The sequence below is a fragment of the Rhinolophus hipposideros genome (assembly GCF_964194185.1).
Source record: "Rhinolophus hipposideros genome assembly, chromosome: 6".
In the NCBI taxonomy this organism is placed as follows: domain Eukaryota; kingdom Metazoa; phylum Chordata; class Mammalia; order Chiroptera; family Rhinolophidae; genus Rhinolophus; species Rhinolophus hipposideros.
Window position 1 is genome coordinate 5,353,235 of NC_138052.1, and position 19,992 is coordinate 5,373,226.

A 19,992-nucleotide genomic window follows, 5' to 3' on the forward strand; every position below is an offset into this window, starting at 1 on the left:
CAGCCTCTTTTTAAATAAACCATTTATCCTACATTCCAATGTGCAGATTGATGACACACAGGGATTTTAGTGTTGCCTTGAGGAACTCTTTGCCTAGACCCGTTAAAGATGAAGAGGATTTTATGAATGTGTATGGATTGACTGAGCTACACTTTAAAATCACGGGTTTTGAGTAACCAGTATTGTCGGTGTAAATAGAAGAACTCAGTGCAGGATCATGGTTAAGTATTGGAAGTTTAACTGCATTGTGTGTGTGTGTGTGTGTGTGTGTGTGTGTGTGTGTACACACAGAGGGTGCCAAAAACGTATACGCATTTTAACAAAGGAAAACATTGTATTATAGTTGCAGTACTTAATATATACTAATAACAAAAAATGAATATGAGTCATGTATACATTTTTTCAGCACCTCCTGTATATACTGACAAGACACAGCTCTGTAAAATAAATGATCAACTCTGATGAGCACGAAATTGACAGAAGCACTATCTTTACAATTATTCATTTGTCTCCTTTCCTTCATTTTAATATGTCATTCATAATCACTTAAATAATGCACTTTTTAAAGCGACATCATCTCCACTTTCAGTTTTTTTAAAACGTTTTATCTTATTTTTCCCATTTTCCAAATTTTAACACTCAGTACATCCCATTCTTGCATCTGTTTAGCTTTGCATAAAAACCCAATAAATCCTGAAGCTGATTTGGCACCATGCTTTGCAATGATGTTAATAGATGGGGATGGAAAGAGGTACATAGAGATGTGTAGAAGCAATATTAAATGTAAGAAACAATTTTAAATAGGCAAAATTCTAATTTTTCAAAGACTTGATTTTTTTCTTAGGAATCTCATCTAAAACCTTTCAAAGTAAACTGGCCACCACTCACAGCTTCTCATGTTACAGAAATTTCTAATTCTTTTCATCTATGAATTTTACCCTTTCCACCATGAAAGATTTTATATCTTCTAGCTAATCCAGTTAAGCTATGAGGGACCATTCATAATCCTAAAGGTTTAATACCTTGTACGTATTTGATCTAGACACTGTCAGATTGTTGCCATTGTGGGGTATGACGCAAGGCCTCTGATTGAAGCTGACCCCGACAACGGGCCCCTTACTTCTCACTTCTGCTTGTTGGAGCTGACGTTCTGACTCCGACAGCCTCTTACTGATCAATGACACAGGCCTTATGCTCAGCTTGGACCTGTTAGACGAGGTGGGACAAATAAGTTCGAGAACTCATCCTAGAAAAAGTGCTACATACCTCACTGCTGAATATCTTACAGTCACCTTCTAAGTACTCCCCTTGGGAAGTTGTGTACCGAAACCAGTGCCTAGTCCACCCTTCAAAGCAATTTTGGAACTGTTTTTCTGGAATGGTCATCAGAGCTGTCATCGTATTTCCCTTGATGTCCTGAATGTCATCAAAATGTCTTCTTTTCAATATTTCCTTTATCTTTTGGCAAAGAAAGAAGTCACTGGGGGCCAGATCAGGTGAGTAGGGAAGGTGTTCCAATATAGTGATTCATTTACTGGCTTAAGACTCCCTCACAGACAGTGCCCTGTAAGCTGGTGCATTGTCGTGATACAAGAACCATGAATTGTTGGTCAAAAGTTCAGGTCGTCTAACTTTTTCACACAGCGTTTTCAGCACTTTCAAATAGTAAACTTGGTTAACTGTTTGTCCAGTTCATACAGATTCATAATGAATAATCCCTCTGATATCAAAAAAGTTTAGCAACATTGTTGCAACAAGTTCCCAAATTTAGTTGTCAGACTTCATAAGCTAGCAAAGCACTTCTTTGTTCTTTTATTTTCATGATGCCATCTCTGAAAGCCAAACTTAAGGCTGGTTTCCCTAGTAAGCGTGAAAGAAATATATTGAAGTCAGTGTTTTAGAAAGGATGGTTTAATGGGAGTAGAGCCCAGTGGTAAACTGAAGAGACTGTTGAAAAATCGTTATGTGTTATTTGAAGATCCTGAATTAAGATCAAGTAGTGGGCAAGGGAGAGAAAAAAAAAAAAACAGTGAGTATAAATATGAGTGGTCTTTATAAACAAGAACAAACAATAGGATCTTTCACCCTTTCATTCAAAACAAAGATTTATTGAACGTATATGTAGGCTCAGATACTAGTAACTACAGTGATTAAAAAAAGAAAAAGAAATCCACAATACTTTGTATTCCCCTCATGATTAGTACATTGTATGCCTTACATCAGAAGCTTCAGAAACATTAATAAATTAGATTTAAGGACAGAAAAGAAAAAAAAATAAAACTGTTAATTGTAAATGTGATATTTCCAACCTGAGAATACGGAAAAACATCACCATTGGCAGTATGGGGAAAAACAGGAGTAATGTGAAAGAAAAGCAATTTAGGGAAGCATATATTGGGACCATTGAGTTTGAGCTAATTGTGGGATGTTCTTGAAAATCCAAGAAAGAAAGAGCTAAATTTACAAAGATAGTCAAATGGGAGAATGGCCCTTGCCTATCTATCCGTGTAATGCATTCCTGTCATCATTTTAGGTTCTGGAAGTTTTTTTTTTAATTTATTGGGGTGCATTTGTTAGTAAAATTACATAGATTTCAGGTGTACAATTCTGTATTACATCATCTATAAATCCCATAGTGTGTTCACCACCCAGCATCAGTTCTCCTTCCATCACCATATATTTGATCCCCCTTACCCTCATCTTCCACCCCCTCCCTTACCCTCTGGTAACCAGTAAACTATTGTCTGTGTCTATGAGTTTTTGTTTCTCATTTGTTTGTCTTGTTCTTTTGTTGTTTTGGGTTTATATACCACATATCAGTGAAATCATATGGTTCTCTGCTTTTTCTGTCTGACTGATTTTGCTTAGCATTATACTCTCAAGATCCATCCATGTTATCACAAATGTTCCTATGTCATCTTTTCTTACCACCGAATAGTATTCCATTGTGGAAGCAGATTTTCAGACAGGTGACGTACCAAGAGTCACAGCAACCTTGATTCAAAGCCTAGTTCAGACATTGACTAGAGATGAATGATCAAAGAAACCTGAAGTTTCCCCCTCCATAGCTGCAGATGATGGTCTCCCTCCCCTGCGGAGCTGCAGTGCCCGCTGACGACCTGCAGGGCGAGCTGACCCACACTGCCTGTTTTGCATCTGGTTTGGGCTGCCTTGTTACCTTGCTTACCCAGTTCAGTTATGATGTAGTCCTAGAGAGCCACTTATAGGTGAAGGTCAGTACCTCCGCATCAAATCTTTCCTAAAATCTTAAAAAGGATTGTTTAAAAGAATCTGGAATGAAAAGAATCTGGAAAGAATCCCAGCGCCCTCTGGTTAATGTCTAGGCAGGACTAGCCCAGCTTCTTGGACGGCGCCCCCATCTGTCCACCCCATTCACTGAGGGGTGGTGTGCTCCTCTCCACCAGGGGTGTGGAATGACGCACAATTGCTTTTACTGTTTTTAAAGGCTGACAGAAGCCCTGACATCTAGAATGTGCTCAGTTAAAATGTGTTGGTTGAGTAAATGAACAATAACCCCTATCATTTAACGCTGAGGAATCTGAAATTCAGAAAAGTAAAATGAAAGGATATTCACAGTGAAAGCAGAGAGAGCCACGACTCCTTGACCCCAAGCCACAGGGTTGTTGTTTTGTGCTTGTTTGTTTGTTTTGCGTGTAATTCTTCATAAACGTAAGGTGCTTTTTAAAAAAATATGGATTAACTTCAACCCAAAGTATATGCTTGGCTACATGAGTTCAGGATCTAAATCTTTGACTTTAATTTCATCTTCCCACAGTCAAGAGTACAAGCACGTGATCAAAAGCTAGTACTGCATTAAATTGGAGATGATGTCAGGATAGAGAAGGTTTAACCTTCTTTTCATGACTCATTTAGAGAGCTATATTTCTTGGTCTGCTCATTAGGATGTCGTTTACCTTTTACGGTTTCATGGTGAAAACCGGGGACAGGATCAGAGGCAAGAGTCATATTAGACTATTTATTTTTGTTGTTTGCTAAGTGAAATTATAAGTAACAAGGGAAAAAATAAATGAAGCTGAAAGCATGAATTGTCACTTCTAAGCACCATTGTAGGCACTCCACAAAATGCATGCTTTATGTCTTTTTTAAAAAGTAGGCCATTAAGTGTGCGATCCTAAGAGGAATTTTATCTCACCTATAAATACAAGTGAGTCTTTTAAGTTCCAAATCCCCATATACAGATAATTTACTGTGATAATCAAGATGATGCTTGCACTTTAACTTTGGGACTATGTGTAACTCTACTGGCATTTTAATAATGAATAAAAATATATGTTGGCAACAAAAAATGTTACTTAATGTATGATCATCTTAGAGTCAATGATAATTTCTAAGATGCTGTGTAAAGATCATATTTACTTAGAATTCTCTTTTGTGTCTTTATCTTTAATTAATGAGAAAGAAGACTGTTAGTATTTAACTATACGTATATATTATAGAACAGATTATTCCTAGTTCTTTAGATTGAAAATATCAAATAACATGCTTGCCTTGAATATCCATGCCAATGTTAATAAGGAAACAATGAGGTTCATTTTTCTTTTCTTTTTCTCTTCTTACCTTTTTTCTTTTCTTCCTTTATTGTTTGTTCTTTGTATTGGTGGGTAAGAGAGAGTTGAAAGAAGAGATAGGAAGGCAAGAAAAATAGAGAAGAAATTAAAAGTATTTTAAAATTATAGACTACTTTTCTTCAATGTTTTCCTTTTATCCACAAAATAAAACTGTATCCTTCGTTTTGCAGGAAAAAAAAAAAGTCAGACCATTAAAACAAATGCTGTGAAGAACAATATAATGAATAGTAGCAGCCTTGTGCACAGGTGACCTAGTGGCCACCACCAGGGAGTGAGGAAACCCGAATTTTGGTCCAGACTAGTCCATTGATCAACTGAATAATGCTGAGCAGTCTTGCTATGTCCCTAAAGCCTGAGACTCTTATTTGTGAAGTGAAGGGCTTGAATTCCACAGTTTTAGAGTTTCCTTCTGATATTTTAAAAATTATTAATTACGTTTTAGTGTAGCATACAATATTATAGTAGTTTCAGGTGTACACCACAGTACTTTAACATTTGTATACTTTACAATGTGATCACCACACTAAATCTAGTGACCATCTACTGATATCGTCGTAGTCTGTGGATGTAAGACTAAGTCATTTTCACATAGGACTGGGGTTGTTCAACAATTACTGAATGGAAGAGCTGAGGTGCTTTCCCACCCAAGGGTATGGCTTGTATCTACTGGGGGTGGAGTGGGGCAAGAAGTGTCCTTTATCTATGAAGGAAAACAGTAAAGATGGCAATAAAATTATTTGCTCAAGAAAAAAATGGAGAATATTAAATCACATGTGAATAGAGTTAGCATTTTTTAAATAGTCTTCTGATTTTTTTTTACAAGAAATCTTTCAGAGGAAAGACCTGTAAATGGGCTTTTTCAGAGCATATTTTGAAAATATTCTACTATGCCAACACATTATGCATTTGTGAAGTGTGGTTCATTTCTGGAGAAGTGATTCTTGGGAAAATCATGAGCTGTCTCAAATGATATGTCCTATTAGAAGTCTGACTTTAGTCTTGCAGTATTTTTTTCCTAAACTTCAAACATCTCTCTCCCTACCCCAATTTTTTTCACCCTTTCCTCTTGCCTTATATAAATACAGATATACATTCACACACACTTTTGGAGGAACTGACTGATGAATTTAGCATTGTGCAGACATACAGTCAGAAGGCTGAGATATGAGTAGAGCTGAAATTTAACAACACGGAATTGATTATTTAAAGCTGGCAGGTGGAACAGATGGTGCTTTTTTCTTTCCTTCCCAGCCATGTGTTTGGTGTAATGTTGGCCCAGGCTCCACCAGACTGCCAGTCCACATAAGGGGAGGACTGCCCTGGGCAATCCTATCCTCACTCCCTGTGTGGATGTCTTCACTCTTTTGTTTCTCCTCCACCTCACTTTCTCCTTCTCATCTGCTTGATTGCAAACCTTTAGTGCTAAAGAACTATCGGTGACACCAATTCTTCAGCAGGTTTTGTGACATATGTAGAAACACGATCCCAGAAATAAAATTGTTGAAATAGTTCCTTCTGATTGCATGAGATATTACAGACATTCATGCACTGCTTCCCATTCTCATTCTGTGCTTTATCCCTTATAGGGGGACTTTTCCCATTTATTCTCAGTCCATCTTTTACCTGAGACTATGGCTGCACATGGCAGAGATAACTCTCTGACACAACAACGGAGATAAATCTTAGCACATTTGAATTCATTACCTGGAGTTACCTAGACTAGAGAAGAAACCATTCTGAAATGGGAATCTCCTAGCTCTGGTCCGTTTGAGTTTTTCCACTATCCCAGGCTGTCCCAAATCATTAAAATTAAAAAAAAAAAAATAAAACAAAAACAGGAAAACTATTGTTCTGATTTATGCTACTAGGTCATATCTCCTCTTCTTTAAAAATAGGACAGATGTCTAAAAATAAAGCACACTTGGATTTAGATTGGTTATATAAACAGTTTATTAATTCCCAATGACTAGAGGTAATTTGATTAGAGGACAGGTGTATTCTCAGTTTAAGTGACACTGTCAGGTTTGTTCATGTGACATGGAGATGACTAAGGGACCTACATATTTTCTGTGAATAGGGAGATCTTTCTCTCTTTCTGATTTGAAATTTTCCCACTCTTATCACTGTAAGGGATAGGAGAGCAAGATTTCCGACGAGGTCTCTAACAGCCACTATTACAACATACATGCAGAAAGGAGTCCTGGAGAACCTCTTGTGGGTCCTTTCATTAGCATAGATTGTTTAAATGGAATTACTGATTTACAAAGTGGAAACATTGATCCCACAAACTTAGACATGGGAGAGCTCATTTCAGAAGAGGAAATAGGTAGTAAGGACAGTGGCAGCTGGTGTCCGAGGCCCGTGGGCTGTGGAAGCTTACATCTCCCTGAGGCAGAGCCTTGTGCGTGAGAGACCTGCAGAGGGCACATCTCTTGCCTGCAAGTCTGGACACTTAGGTACCCATTTCACTGGCTTGGATGTGACCTTGTTGAAATGCTCCTAAACTTTCCCATCAGTTGATTTGTTTACATCTTTATATTTCTCAACGGTCTCTGAACTCCTTGAGTTATGAGAATAATAAATAATAAATAATAAGAATAATAATAAAAAAGAATAAAAAGAATAATAAATAATAAGAATAATAAAAATAATAAAATAATAATGAATAAAATTTAATATATTAGATTTTAAAATTTAATAAAATTTTATTAATTTTATTCAAAGCTATTCCCAATTCTTACCCAAGCTAAAAGTAAGCTCTTATAAATATGTATTGGATTGAATTAAATTGAAATGATTAGGCAACTCCAATTTCTGTTTAGGGGAAAATAGGGTAAGGGGCATAGTGCTAAAAAAATGTCATCAGTGACACATAAAAAAACATGAGAACCGAATAAAAATGTTAGCACAGTTTGATACATGTTACATGCTTAAGAAGTACATACGTACCGAAACCAGAGGGCAACCGAGTCCAGGGCTCATGCTGCCTGTGCCGCTCAGCCAATAGACCGACACAGGAGCTGGGCCATAGAATAAGTCTTTATTATCAGAGCACCAGTGGTCTGAGAGGACAGTGGCTTAACACCTCCAAAACTGTCTTGACATTCTCAGACCAGCTTGGGATTTTTAAGGGAAAATCTGGGCATTCCTCTAGAGGCTGAGTGATGGTTCTAGAGGTCTGCATGGAGCCTTCCCTCTTGCCATGTGATTCTGGTGGAGTCAGCAACCCAGGAACAATGATGGGAGTAACCTGGAAAGAATGCTAGCCCCGAGAGATTGTGATCAATAAGCCTAAGGGTATTAATCGTAAGTTTCAGGGTCATTTTCTAAAACAGAGCCCTGGGTGAGAAGGGACTTTCTGAGCTCAAGCCACAGGGCTTGATCTATTGTTTAGCTATAGGTCAGCTATAGGTCAAGGCCCAGTGAGGCCGGAAGTTGCAAGGCCTCTATTAAGGGGGTCCCAACCCGGCTCTGTTTCAATACTATAATAAATATGGCATTGTACCTTCAAAAGATCTTCAGTATGGTTGTGCAAGTGGGTGTCAGAAGCATTGTGAGTGATTGGGAAGTGCTGGAAACAGTGTTATTTGAAATTGGAGGATAATTGTAACTACAGATGTGGATAGATGAGGCTCATCAGGTAGCTTTGAACTAACTAAGGTATCATGTGGTGCTTGGGGTGTGTGTGCGTGTGTGTGCGCGCGCTCACATGCTCGTGCACACATATGTATGGGGTATCCTGTGGGGTTCAGTTTGTTTCAGTGTTTTGCGTTCACCTGATGTTTCCTGATAATGAAATGGTATTAGCAAATGAAGATTTGCATTGTGTTCCAATTGTTTCCCAATATATAAACAGTGTAACAAACTTATGTTATCACACAAGTGTGTTGGAGATGTGTATGCACCTTCTCTTACCTACATCTTAAACCAAGAGAAAAGTGAAAACACTGCTTTCTATTCACACAATGACCATATCTGCTGAGGTGCCTTTGTTGCGATTTTTATATTATTCCTCTTTGGTGAGGATCTCTGGCTGTTTTGCGTTTGTCAAATGCCTCAAAATATTTTTCAAACATTTGTGTTACAGAAAATCTCAAAATATGCTTTGCCAGTTGATTTTTTTAAACACATTTAGCAAACAAAAATTTATTCCTTATGTTTCTCATTAATTTTCCAGCAATTAGATAAAATACTGGATTCCCCAAAAATTTGCTGGATGAACAAGCAGCCTCATAATTCTATGTACATATTTTTGAAAAACAATGTCAAATCAACGCTTTCTAAGAGCCTTTAATACCATCAAGTTTACCTTCAACCTGAATAACACATTCCAAATTTGTTTTGACCAAAGTATGTCTAGATTTCATGAAGTTACTTGCAATGTTCTACAAGATCAACTGTAAACAAAATGGAAAAAAAAGGGAGTTTTTGTACTCTTATGTGAGCCCCTTCCTTCCTTCCTTCCTTCCTTCCTTCCTTCCTTCCTTCCTTCCTTCCTTCCTTCCTTCCCTCTCTCCCTCCCTCCCTCCCTCCCTCCCTCCCTCTTTCCCTCCCTCCCTCCCCATCTCATTCTTTCAACAAGACTTTATGGAAAGCCTATTATGTACCAGAATATTTCCTAAGGTCCCACAAAAGAGCATGCCCCCTGTTGAAAGATGCAAACAAATAAATGAAATACAATACAAAACAAACAAACAAACAAACAAAAAGCCTTTTAGATGACCAATATGCTGTGTGAAGAGCAATCAGCCTCTACATGAGATTGGATGGTCTGACATCAGTGTCAATTGGGGAGAACATATCCTTGTGGTTAAGACCACATCTCTGCCCCAGGCCCCACCTTTGGTCAGCATCAAAGACAGCTTAGAAAACATAGTCACTACATTTAGGGAAGCCTGGAAGGGTAGCTACTGAAGTGAATAAGAGACTCAAGGTTGTACAAGATCAGGGCTACCTCGATTACTTTGTGGAATAGAAATAAATTATTACAATTAGAAACTCATTTTCGAAAGACTTTCACACAACTGGGAGTGAGATAGTCTAAATTATTCCATCCCTCTAGATATAAGGGTTACAAGAGTCCTTAGGAGCTGAATATGGATAGCAGTTAAACAATACCCCCCCTTTAATAGTCTTCCTTCTTATAAAGTAAGTTCAATTGCTGTAGCTTCAGGCTTTGCTCGCGGGGTTGATTCAAGGAATGGGTGGGTAGTTGGGCTACTGAATTAGACAGTTCTGGGTGAGAATTCCAGGCAAGCTGTTTTATAGTGTTGTCACCTTGAACAAAATGAATTTAACATCTCTGAACTTCAGTTTCTCTAACTGTGAAGGAAACTGACACCTGTTTTCCAGTGTTGTTGTGAGGAGTAGATGAAATAGCCCATGGAAACAAGGAGTGCTGGCCTTGTTCAGAGCAGGTGGTTAATAAATGATGGTGGTTCATGCCATGATTCCTTTCTTTATGGGCTATTTTTCACTAATGTAATTTGTTCTCTGTGTCTTCTATTGTTTCAGACAACTGTGATGACCCATTAGCGTCCCTGCTCTCTCCAATGGCTTTTTCCAGTTCCTCAGATCTCACTGGTACTCACAGCCCAGCTCAACTCAACAGAAGAGTAGGTGAGTAGGGTGACTAACTCTCCAAAGCAAAGTGCTGAATAAGCACTCAGTGGACAAATGGAAGAGAGTGCATCTTACACTGGATTGATGACCAGGAGCATTGTTTAGAAGAAGGATGGGAAGAAGGGAATACAATAGGAAGATATTTGTTTCCCAGCACAAAATGGATATTCAAATCATGCTGATTCTTTTCACCCAAACAATATTATTCCTCCTTGATTATCATGAAAGACTTGAGCGAAAATAATTTTAAAATTTGCTTTTTTAAAAAATGTTTCATCTATGTAACATAAATAGCTATCAAAATATGTTATTATAGCATGTTTAGAGTATGAGTGAAATCTACCAAGATTATTTTTTGGTAACTTTAAGTTTTATAATAAAATAAATGTTGCTAATTTTTAAAAAAATGTAAAATACTATTAAGTGAAAGTAAGAAAATACAAATAAAGTGTAATCCTACCAGCTAAATATACCCATGGTTAAAGGTTGGATTTGTATCTTTACATTGTGTGATAGAAATAAGAGCAGACACTCCCTAACTAACCGCTTATGGGAAATGCCTTTAACAAATATGATGTTGGATATCTAAATAGATGTATTTTAAATCAGATTTGGATATTGGCTTTTATACTTGTGTGTGTGTGTGTGTGTGTGTGTGTGTGTGTATTTGATTTTTTTAATTTTTAAGGACTATTTAAATATCTGATATGTATTTGTATATCTCATGAATGTTATAAACTATCAAATTGAGAAAAATAATTTCAATCGGTACACTAATATATTAGAGTCCATAGTAATTACTCTTAGCTATATTTTCCCACTGATATATGAGGCCAATAATAATAAATTTTCCAATGTTGAACTATCTTTACATTCTGGAATAAATTCTAATTGGTTGTTGGTTATTGATATTGCTTTTATAAAGCTCAGAATAATTTAATTTGTTAATATTTTAATTTATAATTTTGAATCTCCATTAATCATGAAATTGATTAGCAATTTTTGTTTTTATATTTGTTTTTTCTTTCATGCCATGTTTCATAGTTTTTTTTTTTTTATTATATTGGGATGTATAATTTAAAAGTTAGCAAGTTCATTGGCTTTGTTAAGAATATTATTCTGAAGGGAAAAGAATGGCTAACCAAAGACCCAGCAGGACAATAGTAACAACCATTTTGTGTTACCATTGCCCTTTGCTGAATAGTCTGTGCCAAAACTTGTATAAAGCATTTCACCTGTGTTAAGGTCTTTATGCTTTACAAATGTACAATAAGGTAAGCAGTATTACCTTTTACCTTCAAGTAGGGTTTCTGAGGCTCAGAGAAGTTTCATACCTTGCCCAAAATCAGAGTTAAGAAAGGAAAATGCTTGGATTTAAATCTAAGTCATCTTAATCAAAAGATTTTCCCTTACAACCACATTAGCAAATTGATTCCCTAACACAGGTTTTAGGGAAAAAATAGATTGGGAATCAGCCAGAGTTAAAATGGTGGCTAGGGCCTTTACTTACAAGCTCTGTGAGTGTCTGCACACCACCGACCTGCTCACAGCCTCAGTTCTTTGTCTGTAAAGTGGACCAATATCGCCTGCCTTGCAGCATTATGTACAGGCAGAGAGCAGACTTGTGTGTTGAAAGGACTGTTCTCTCTGCAGAGCAGAGGATTACTCTGGAGCAGGAAGTTCACTTGTCCTTTCAGGGAAAACATGCATTGGCTGATGTTGATATGGTCTCCAATAAAACATCCAGACCCACCTTCTGTCTCATCCCACCCAACTGTGCAATGTCAGAAAGTTTGTACTGCCTTGTAGCTCCTTGGCAGTTTCTGGGGAAGCTGTGAGTCTGTCCTCAGGCCAGCTCCTCCCATAATGGACAGATATTGACAGGGCACAGATGTCTCTGATGCAGTTTGTTGTAATTGTTTTGCTTACAGGGGAATTTGGGTGTCTATGCCCAAGGCCAGCATGAGCATATGCAGAGGGAAGGTTGACCTCTCATTCTTCTCCCAACTAGAGTCTAAATCAGGAAGGTCATATAGGAGACACAGTCACAGAGTTGTAATGCATTGGCCTGGAACTCATCCTCTAGTACAGCTCCCAGGGCTGAGAGACTCCCCTCCACTCACTGGGCCCAGCCATGACCCTCAGCAGGAGTGAAACAGGCTCAAGAAGGAATCAGATGACTGGCTTTCATCTAAGCACTTGGAACCTTTTCAAATAGTGGGGCCTGACCCCCTTCCAGCTATTCTCAATTCATTGTCTGGAATGCAACCCAAGCAGAAATATTGATAAAGTAAATAAATACAAGCTTTGTAGATGATTCTAAAATGCAAGAAGAGTTGCAAACTACTAGATTGAATGAGTCATAATAACAAATTTTCCTATTAATACTTATTGAGCACTTACTATGTGACAGGCACTGTGATAAAACCCTAGCCCATAGTTAGTAAAAACAGACACACAGCCTATTCATAAAGTGTTTACAGGTATAATTCAAATTACCATACAAATAATTAGTATAAAACTTGGTAGTTAGTAATAGTAATGATACTATTTCATTTAATATATGATGTGCATGTCTGTGTACATAACCATATAGTAAGATATATAGAGAAAGTCAAACATACTGGGAGGTGCCAAAAAATATATATACATTATGTGTATTCATCTTTTGTTATCAGTATATATTGAGTATTACAATTTTAATATAGTTTTTCTTTCTTTCCTAGAATGTGTATACACTTTCTTGTCACCCTCTGTATATATATGTTTGAATATGTACAGGGTCAGAGTTATATATAGAGAGGGATAGATATACACAGGGTTGGATATACCGGGGGGGGGGCATGAATATGTATACACCTTTTAAGAGATGGTCAACATTGCTCAAGCAGTGAGTTTGCACTCTCTGTATATATACGTCTGTATGCAATAGCATATATGCACACATAAAAATACAGATATATGTATACATGGTGTATAAAATCTACACATGTACATATACACACGTAAAATATAGAATATATTATAATATATATAGTATATATTATAATAAAATAAGTTAGTATGTAAATGTTATTAAGAACAGATTTGTCATATGTGTTTTCCTAAATACAAAATTTAGAAAGTTAAGGATAAAACTATTTTTTTTATTTATATTGAAAATATTAGTATAAAGTAATGATTCATTTTTCTCCTTTTAAAAACAGACTTACGTCCTTTCCACTGAAACAGCTTAAAAGTAATTATAGTTATATCTAATGAACACTTTTTTTCTGCATGTCTTCCTTTAAAACTTCTATTTTATTTTCAAAGAGGAAAGACTTCAAATATACCTTAAAAAGCAAAGTATTCCACATGGTTGAAACCTAGGATACTCTCAGGTGTACATGGAGATTTCAAAGAACATCTTGGTTTTGATTTGAATTCTCCATATAGTGTTTCAAACGGCAAGTTCACAGCCAGAGGCTAAATATATACTACTCTGTACTGTCATTATCAGGTTTGGCTACTCCCTGAATGGTGGGATTGTGTGCCTAGAAGTTCATATTTCTCCTGTTCTCAGCTTATGCCCACCAGCACACAGCTAAACATCAGAACACTAATACACGGTTGACTCTGAAAAAGAAGATACCTACCAAGAAAGGCTCCTTGTGTGTAACCGGGTTCAAATTTACAAACAGAGCCTACCAGTCATTGCCAAACAGGAGCCTCGCATACAAACCGTGCATCAAGGAGAAGCCTGCGCTACACTGCCTGCCATCTGCACTGAACCTCCAGCTTGCTGTCTGATCCAACCCTTATAAAGGCGTTCCTATAATCATATTTCAACCAATAGAATGGAAACTTTCCCTGTCCAATTGGAGCTGCACAGCTATATCCCACAAACATCTTCACTGACCAGTCAGAGTAGTCCCATTCTCACCAATCAGGGCAGTGCTTTTTGGACCAATCAGACTGTGAAGATTTTGAGTCGTCATTTGCATATGAGTGGACCGATCCAGGATCAGGGGCGGGACTTCTCTCTCTATAAGTCAGCTCCCAACTGGCTCAAGACGTGCACTTTCCTTTGCACTGAAGACTATGTTTTCCAGGCTGGAACTGGAACACTGAAGACATCTCGCTGGTATGGACTGGAGTGGAGCAGAGCTGTCTAGCGGGAGATGGGCTTCACTCTAGAGCCACTTCACCTGAGGGCCCCCCATGCTGTTCCACGGCCATGCTGTATTATAATTCAGTTGTGACACTACTCAGCTGTCTCACAACTGTGCTGTTCTGCAAGACTGCTGTATCACAATCAAGCTGTTTACATTGAATGGAGTTTCCTTCTTCACCACACCCAAGATGGATATTCCTTTTGGCATTGCATTAGCGTCAATGACCAATTGTAGGCAATACTTAGCACTTATTATTAGTCCACAGTGTTCTAAGCCCTTAAGGTACGTCAATCACTCACAACTACTCACAACTACCTTTCATGCATTTACCATTGTTATCTCTGTGTCTTAGGTAAAAAATGGCACCACCCAGAGGAAAATAATGAATATTAGAATAATAATTCTAGGTACATACAAAATTAGTTAATGTCTTGCAAAGTAATAAAATCTGGGGGTTATGTCTTCTCTATTGCAAATTAATAAGTTAACATGTAACATCACAATATCTAAGATACAATCAACCATTGAATAACGTAGCCAAATGACAGATCCATTGTCCTTAGAAACTTAAATAATCATTGAGTGAACTTGTTAAAAATTGCTGCAGGATGACATTGAAAGGACACACACTGTAGTCTCTTTTGATTTCCAAGTTTGGGTTCATTTTATCTTAACATACTCCATTCATTCATTCATTCACTCCTTTATCACAGTATTTTATGAATTTTTTGTACTCTCTGCCTTTTAGCCTTCTACAAACTTATTAAGCAACTTCCTGATATTCCACCCAAGATGAAATTCAAATTGTAAAACTCTTGACTTCCATAAAACAAAGTCCGCTTGATGGAAATGGGTGTGTTCAATGGCATCCTGGCAGTTCATCACTGGTGAAGTATATCACAAAGATGAACTTCCCTGAAAGTCCTCTGGCACCATTTAAAATTGCCGAATCCCCTGAGAATTGTAGACGCTTTCCCCTGCTATCCAAAAGTAGAGTGGTCCTATGAATCCTTTCATAAGCCCAAATGGTATAAAGCAATTGCCATTAACTTGAAAGCAAAAATCATCTTCAGATTCTTTTCCATTAGCTCAAACAGGTACTAATGTAGGTCTTACGTAAAAGCAAAGGGGTGTAACGTGAACTTTCAGGCAGCAAGGGATACCAGTAGACTTTGGGCATGCACTGAACATGGGGATTAAGGTCCACCTTACCTCCAGTGTGTTCTCGAGTTCAGGTGTATACTTCTCTGATCTATTCCCAGGAAGAAAGTACACACAGCTGGTAAGTATGTCATGTCAGAAACAGGGATCAATTCGAAAATTGAAAAGAATATAGGGAAGATGTGCTGGTCATCAGTCTCCGAGTCTGACTAAAGCAAGTATAATGAGCTCCATCAGTGACAGGCTCGTATTTCTGAGACAAAAGGCACCCTTGGAAACAGCCTCTGATCTCAGGTGCTTTTGGGCAATGTACCATGAGACGACGGGGTTCGATGGTGAAAGCCCACTACAACATAGTTTTCACACTACTATCTCATCTGTGGAACGGATTTGCCAACTGGATTTTTTATTCTCCCTTCCAATGACCCGCATCCACACACAGAGAAATGAAAAAACCAAGGAAGAGAACTAAATACTTTTGGAAAAACAAAAACACCTACAGAATGCATCAAACTGGGGGTCAGAGCACCATTCACTTAGGTTGCCAAGTCCATCTGTATAATTGTGGCTCAGAAGGGATCTGACTTTGTCAAATATGATTTGTTTTGTGGCAAGAAAGCTTTTGATCTGGGCATTCAAGTCAGCTGGGCTGCGAGAAGCACTTATTGTCAGCAGGAAGTGCAGGAGCTGGTGGCAGAGTAGAAAGCCACTAAGCTGTGGGTTAGACCTGCCTGAAAGTGAAGGGAAGGTTTTAAGTTACTTTGTATGATTAAAAGGCAAATGGAAACAGTCATCGTTGGCCCCATGAGAGGAGAGGTTTGTACTTCTCTTTCCCATCCTCCCCTCCAATATAGTTTTGCAAACAATTATGTTCACCTTTTGTTTCTTGAAATATTAATCCTTTTTCTTCACTCAATATATTTTTGAGATGCCTGCCTGTGTAAATTGAGATTGCGTATTTCTAGCATGACAATTTGGTTGCCATGGAGAATTTGATTTTTTATGTCAAGGCATTTTCGGCTTCGTGGGCTCATGAACTAATGAAGAGGCTTAAAACCCAGCTTGCCTTTGGCACAGAACTCATACGCACCTTTTTTCTCCCTTGGGCAGCACTGGTTGCAAAAAGCTAAGGACTTCTGAAGGTTTTCAGAAGTTGGTTTTCAGGTTAGCATCATTGGTCCCTCTGTGAGGAGATGTAAATTGGGAACAGTGCAGGAATCAGGGTTCTCACAATTAGCATAATATCAAGCTTCTAGAGACTCGTTCCAGACCGCGAGGAGACAATCCCTGGGATCCAGTTTCATAGGCAGCACTATAATGCCTGCTGGCGAAAGATAGCGCAAGTCTCCCATCGGATTGACTGAGCCAGATGTGATATGGATATAATCTAGTCTGTTTAAAAAGACAGGGAGACATACAGAAATCTGTCCTGGATTCTCTCCTCTCCCCTTCCAGGGCTTTCGTTCTTTTCAGCCCATTTCCTTTCTTTTGTCATATCCCAGCGGCCCAAGTCATGGCAGTTATCAGGTGCTGTGCCTTTCTTTATTACCTTATACATACTCTCCCTTACTACTCCAAATATAGACCTTGAGTGAAAACATAGGAATCACCTGGGAGCATGTTAGATATGCAGAATCTCAGCCTTGGCCCCAACATTTGGGGATCCGAACCTGTGCTTTAACAATTGTCACATTTGCAAATTCAAATTTGAGATGCACTATTCTAGAGCATCCTGAATCTTCTGCTGCTTCAATTCTAACCCAAATGTCTTTTTACTTTGGATCTCAGGGGTAGAGGAGAATGGAAGTGTTAACAAAAGTAGACGTCCTTTCAAAGTGAGAAGCAACAAGCATGTATTTGAGATCAAAGAATAGCTGTTTGAGTGTACAGAAACTCAAACAGTGTTCTGATTAGGAGACAAAGGCGAGGGATATTTATGAGAAAGGGAAGGGAAACAATTGCATTAACAGGAGGAAGGCATTTCTATTGGTGAACGTAACATAACATAGTGATGTTAATTCTAAGCAATGTTTTTAACTTTTTGTCTAGTAGCCATCAGGCTGGTACTCATATCTGTTTCTTGTTATCTTTGAAAACAGTTCTTCGGGACACAAGGTTGCTTTACATGCAGTCCAAAGGTTATTTTGCCTTGTTTTAACACTCCAAAGGTTTGAGGCATAAGATGTTCAAGGCAGTTCCTTTGGGATGACAGCTCTGGCACTGTTTTAAAGTGGCTTCATATTTATTGTTGTTTACAGAAGGAAATCAAAGTTGGCTAAGTAAGTGTGAATAATCAACCATACTATTATAAAAGCTAGAAACTTAAGCTCTAGTTTTTTCATCTTGTCAGTATTCTAAGATAGTTGGTATTATTCACTTTTTTAAAGATGAGGAAATAGACTTAAAGAGATCAAGTCACTGACCTAAGCATACACAGACAATTATTGGTAGGACTTGGACTGGAATCTAATTCTGTCTAATCCATATGAACAAATATCTCTATTCACATTGATTTGAGATCTTACTCTGACAATTGTTGGTGTAATAGTTATTCCTTTCAGGTAATATTAACATTTCTACTGGGATTGTTAGCATTTTAACCACAAAGACTGGATTTCTCAGGCATCAAGGGAGAAAGAGAGATAAGGACACCTACGACTCATCAATACCCTTAAAATCATACTGTAGCTCAATATGCCTGTGCAAAAACTAATACTGACTTAGATATTTAAACAATGCCCTAGGCCTCTTCTCTTACTAAGACAGCTATAGGTCATTGAGAAATATACATGAGACAGATACAGAACAGAAATCTGCTATCTAACAGGAGCTTTGGGACTTTGTCTCAAATGTCGACAAATCCAATGTGATGACCCTTTCTATTCAGCCAAGATAATTGCAAAGGAAAATGATGTTCAGGGAAGAAGGGGGGGATCATATGAATACTTTTGCTGTCTGATAATTTAATGCTTCAAAGGTTCTAAACATCAACATTTGACAATGAAAGTGAAATAAGTCCACGTAATTCACCCTTTACTTTTTCTCTTAATAGCTGGTCAATTCCTTTGAAAGGCAAAGCTGTGATTTTTTTTTTCCCCCTAAGTGGCACTCTTAAGAATGCTTGTTCAATGAATCACCATCTGATGTCACTAATATTTTACAAAGACAAAATGTTCTTCAATTCATCCGTTCAGAGCATTTAACTTAAATCATTGTGACCTGAAAATTTAGTAATGGAATTAATTGCAGGATAATTAATGACATACATTTGTCTAATGATTGACAGTTTATTCCTGCATTTGTAGTAGTGTCACACTGGCAGGAAGTAAGTTGTATTTGAACAGCAGATTGAATGGTGAATCCTCTTGCTTTGTCTAACCTACAATAGTTAAGGAGGATTTACTCTATTCACTCCTCTAGAAAATTATTTTCATTTCAGATATTGTAGAAATGTCATTATAAAGGTGAGCTAAGGATTATTGTATCCACCATATAGAGAAAATGGTAACATAACCGTCTCTAAGGAACCAGGAAACAGTTCGCCTTTCTCTAGGAATCCAGCCTGACTGCTCCTTATCCTATGGTGGCTCTTTCCCTGGGGCTCCGTTTGAGCGTCTCAAATTATACTTATCTTACTTACACAGTCAGTTCCTTATATCTGGAATTTATTTTTCTAATTAATATACATGTCTGATATAAAAAATAAAACAGACTTTATAAAAAGAATCCTTATCATTTATTCTGCTAAGGACTTGTTTCTAATGAATCTCTTCCACAAAAATATCCAATTCAATCAGGTCCTTGTTTTTCATCATGTTGAATATTTAGTGTCACTCCCTTCTGGCCTGCAAAGTTTCTGTTGAAATATAAGCTGATAATCTTATGGGAGCTCCCTTGTAAGTTACTAGTTGCCTTTCTCTTGCTGCTTTTATGATTCTCTCTTTGTCTTTAAACTTTGCATTTTAATTATGATGTGCCTGGATGTGGGCCTCTTTGGGTTCATCTTGTTTGGGACTCACTGCATCCTGATATTGAATATCGATTTCCTTCACCAGGTTAGGAAAGTTTTCAGTCATTATTTCTTCAAATAGGTTCTCAATGTCTTGCTTTGTCTCTTCTCCTTATGGTACATCTATGATGTTTCATATTGTCTCAGAAGTTTCTTAAACTATCTTCATTTTTTTTGGTTTCTTTTTTTCTTTTTGCTCTTCGGCTTGGATGTTTTCTGCTACCTTGTTTTCCAAATCACTAATTCAATCCTCTGCTTCATCTACTCTGCAGTTGATTTCTTCTAGTGCAGTCTTAATTTCAGTTATATTGCCCACTTCTGACTGGTTTTTCTTTATACTTTCTCTATCTTTTTTCTATGCTTTATATCTGTTTGTTGAAGTTCTCACTGAGTTCCTTGAGCATCTTTATAACCATTGTTTTGAACTCTGTCTCTG

General features: G+C 37.6%; 1 protein-coding gene across 4 annotated transcripts in view; it reads left to right on the forward strand.

The window, feature by feature from the left end:
• Positions 1-19,992, forward strand: part of CNTNAP5 (contactin associated protein family member 5) — an 800,511-nt gene that overhangs the window by 163,189 nt on the left and 617,330 nt on the right. For all 4 annotated transcript variants that reach the window (XM_081051146.1, XM_081051149.1, XM_081051147.1 and 1 more), the window contains exon 2: positions 10,125-10,229. In XM_081051146.1, the coding sequence (XP_080907272.1) occupies positions 10,125-10,229 (105 nt within the window). The remainder of the gene's footprint in view (positions 1-10,124; positions 10,230-19,992) is intronic.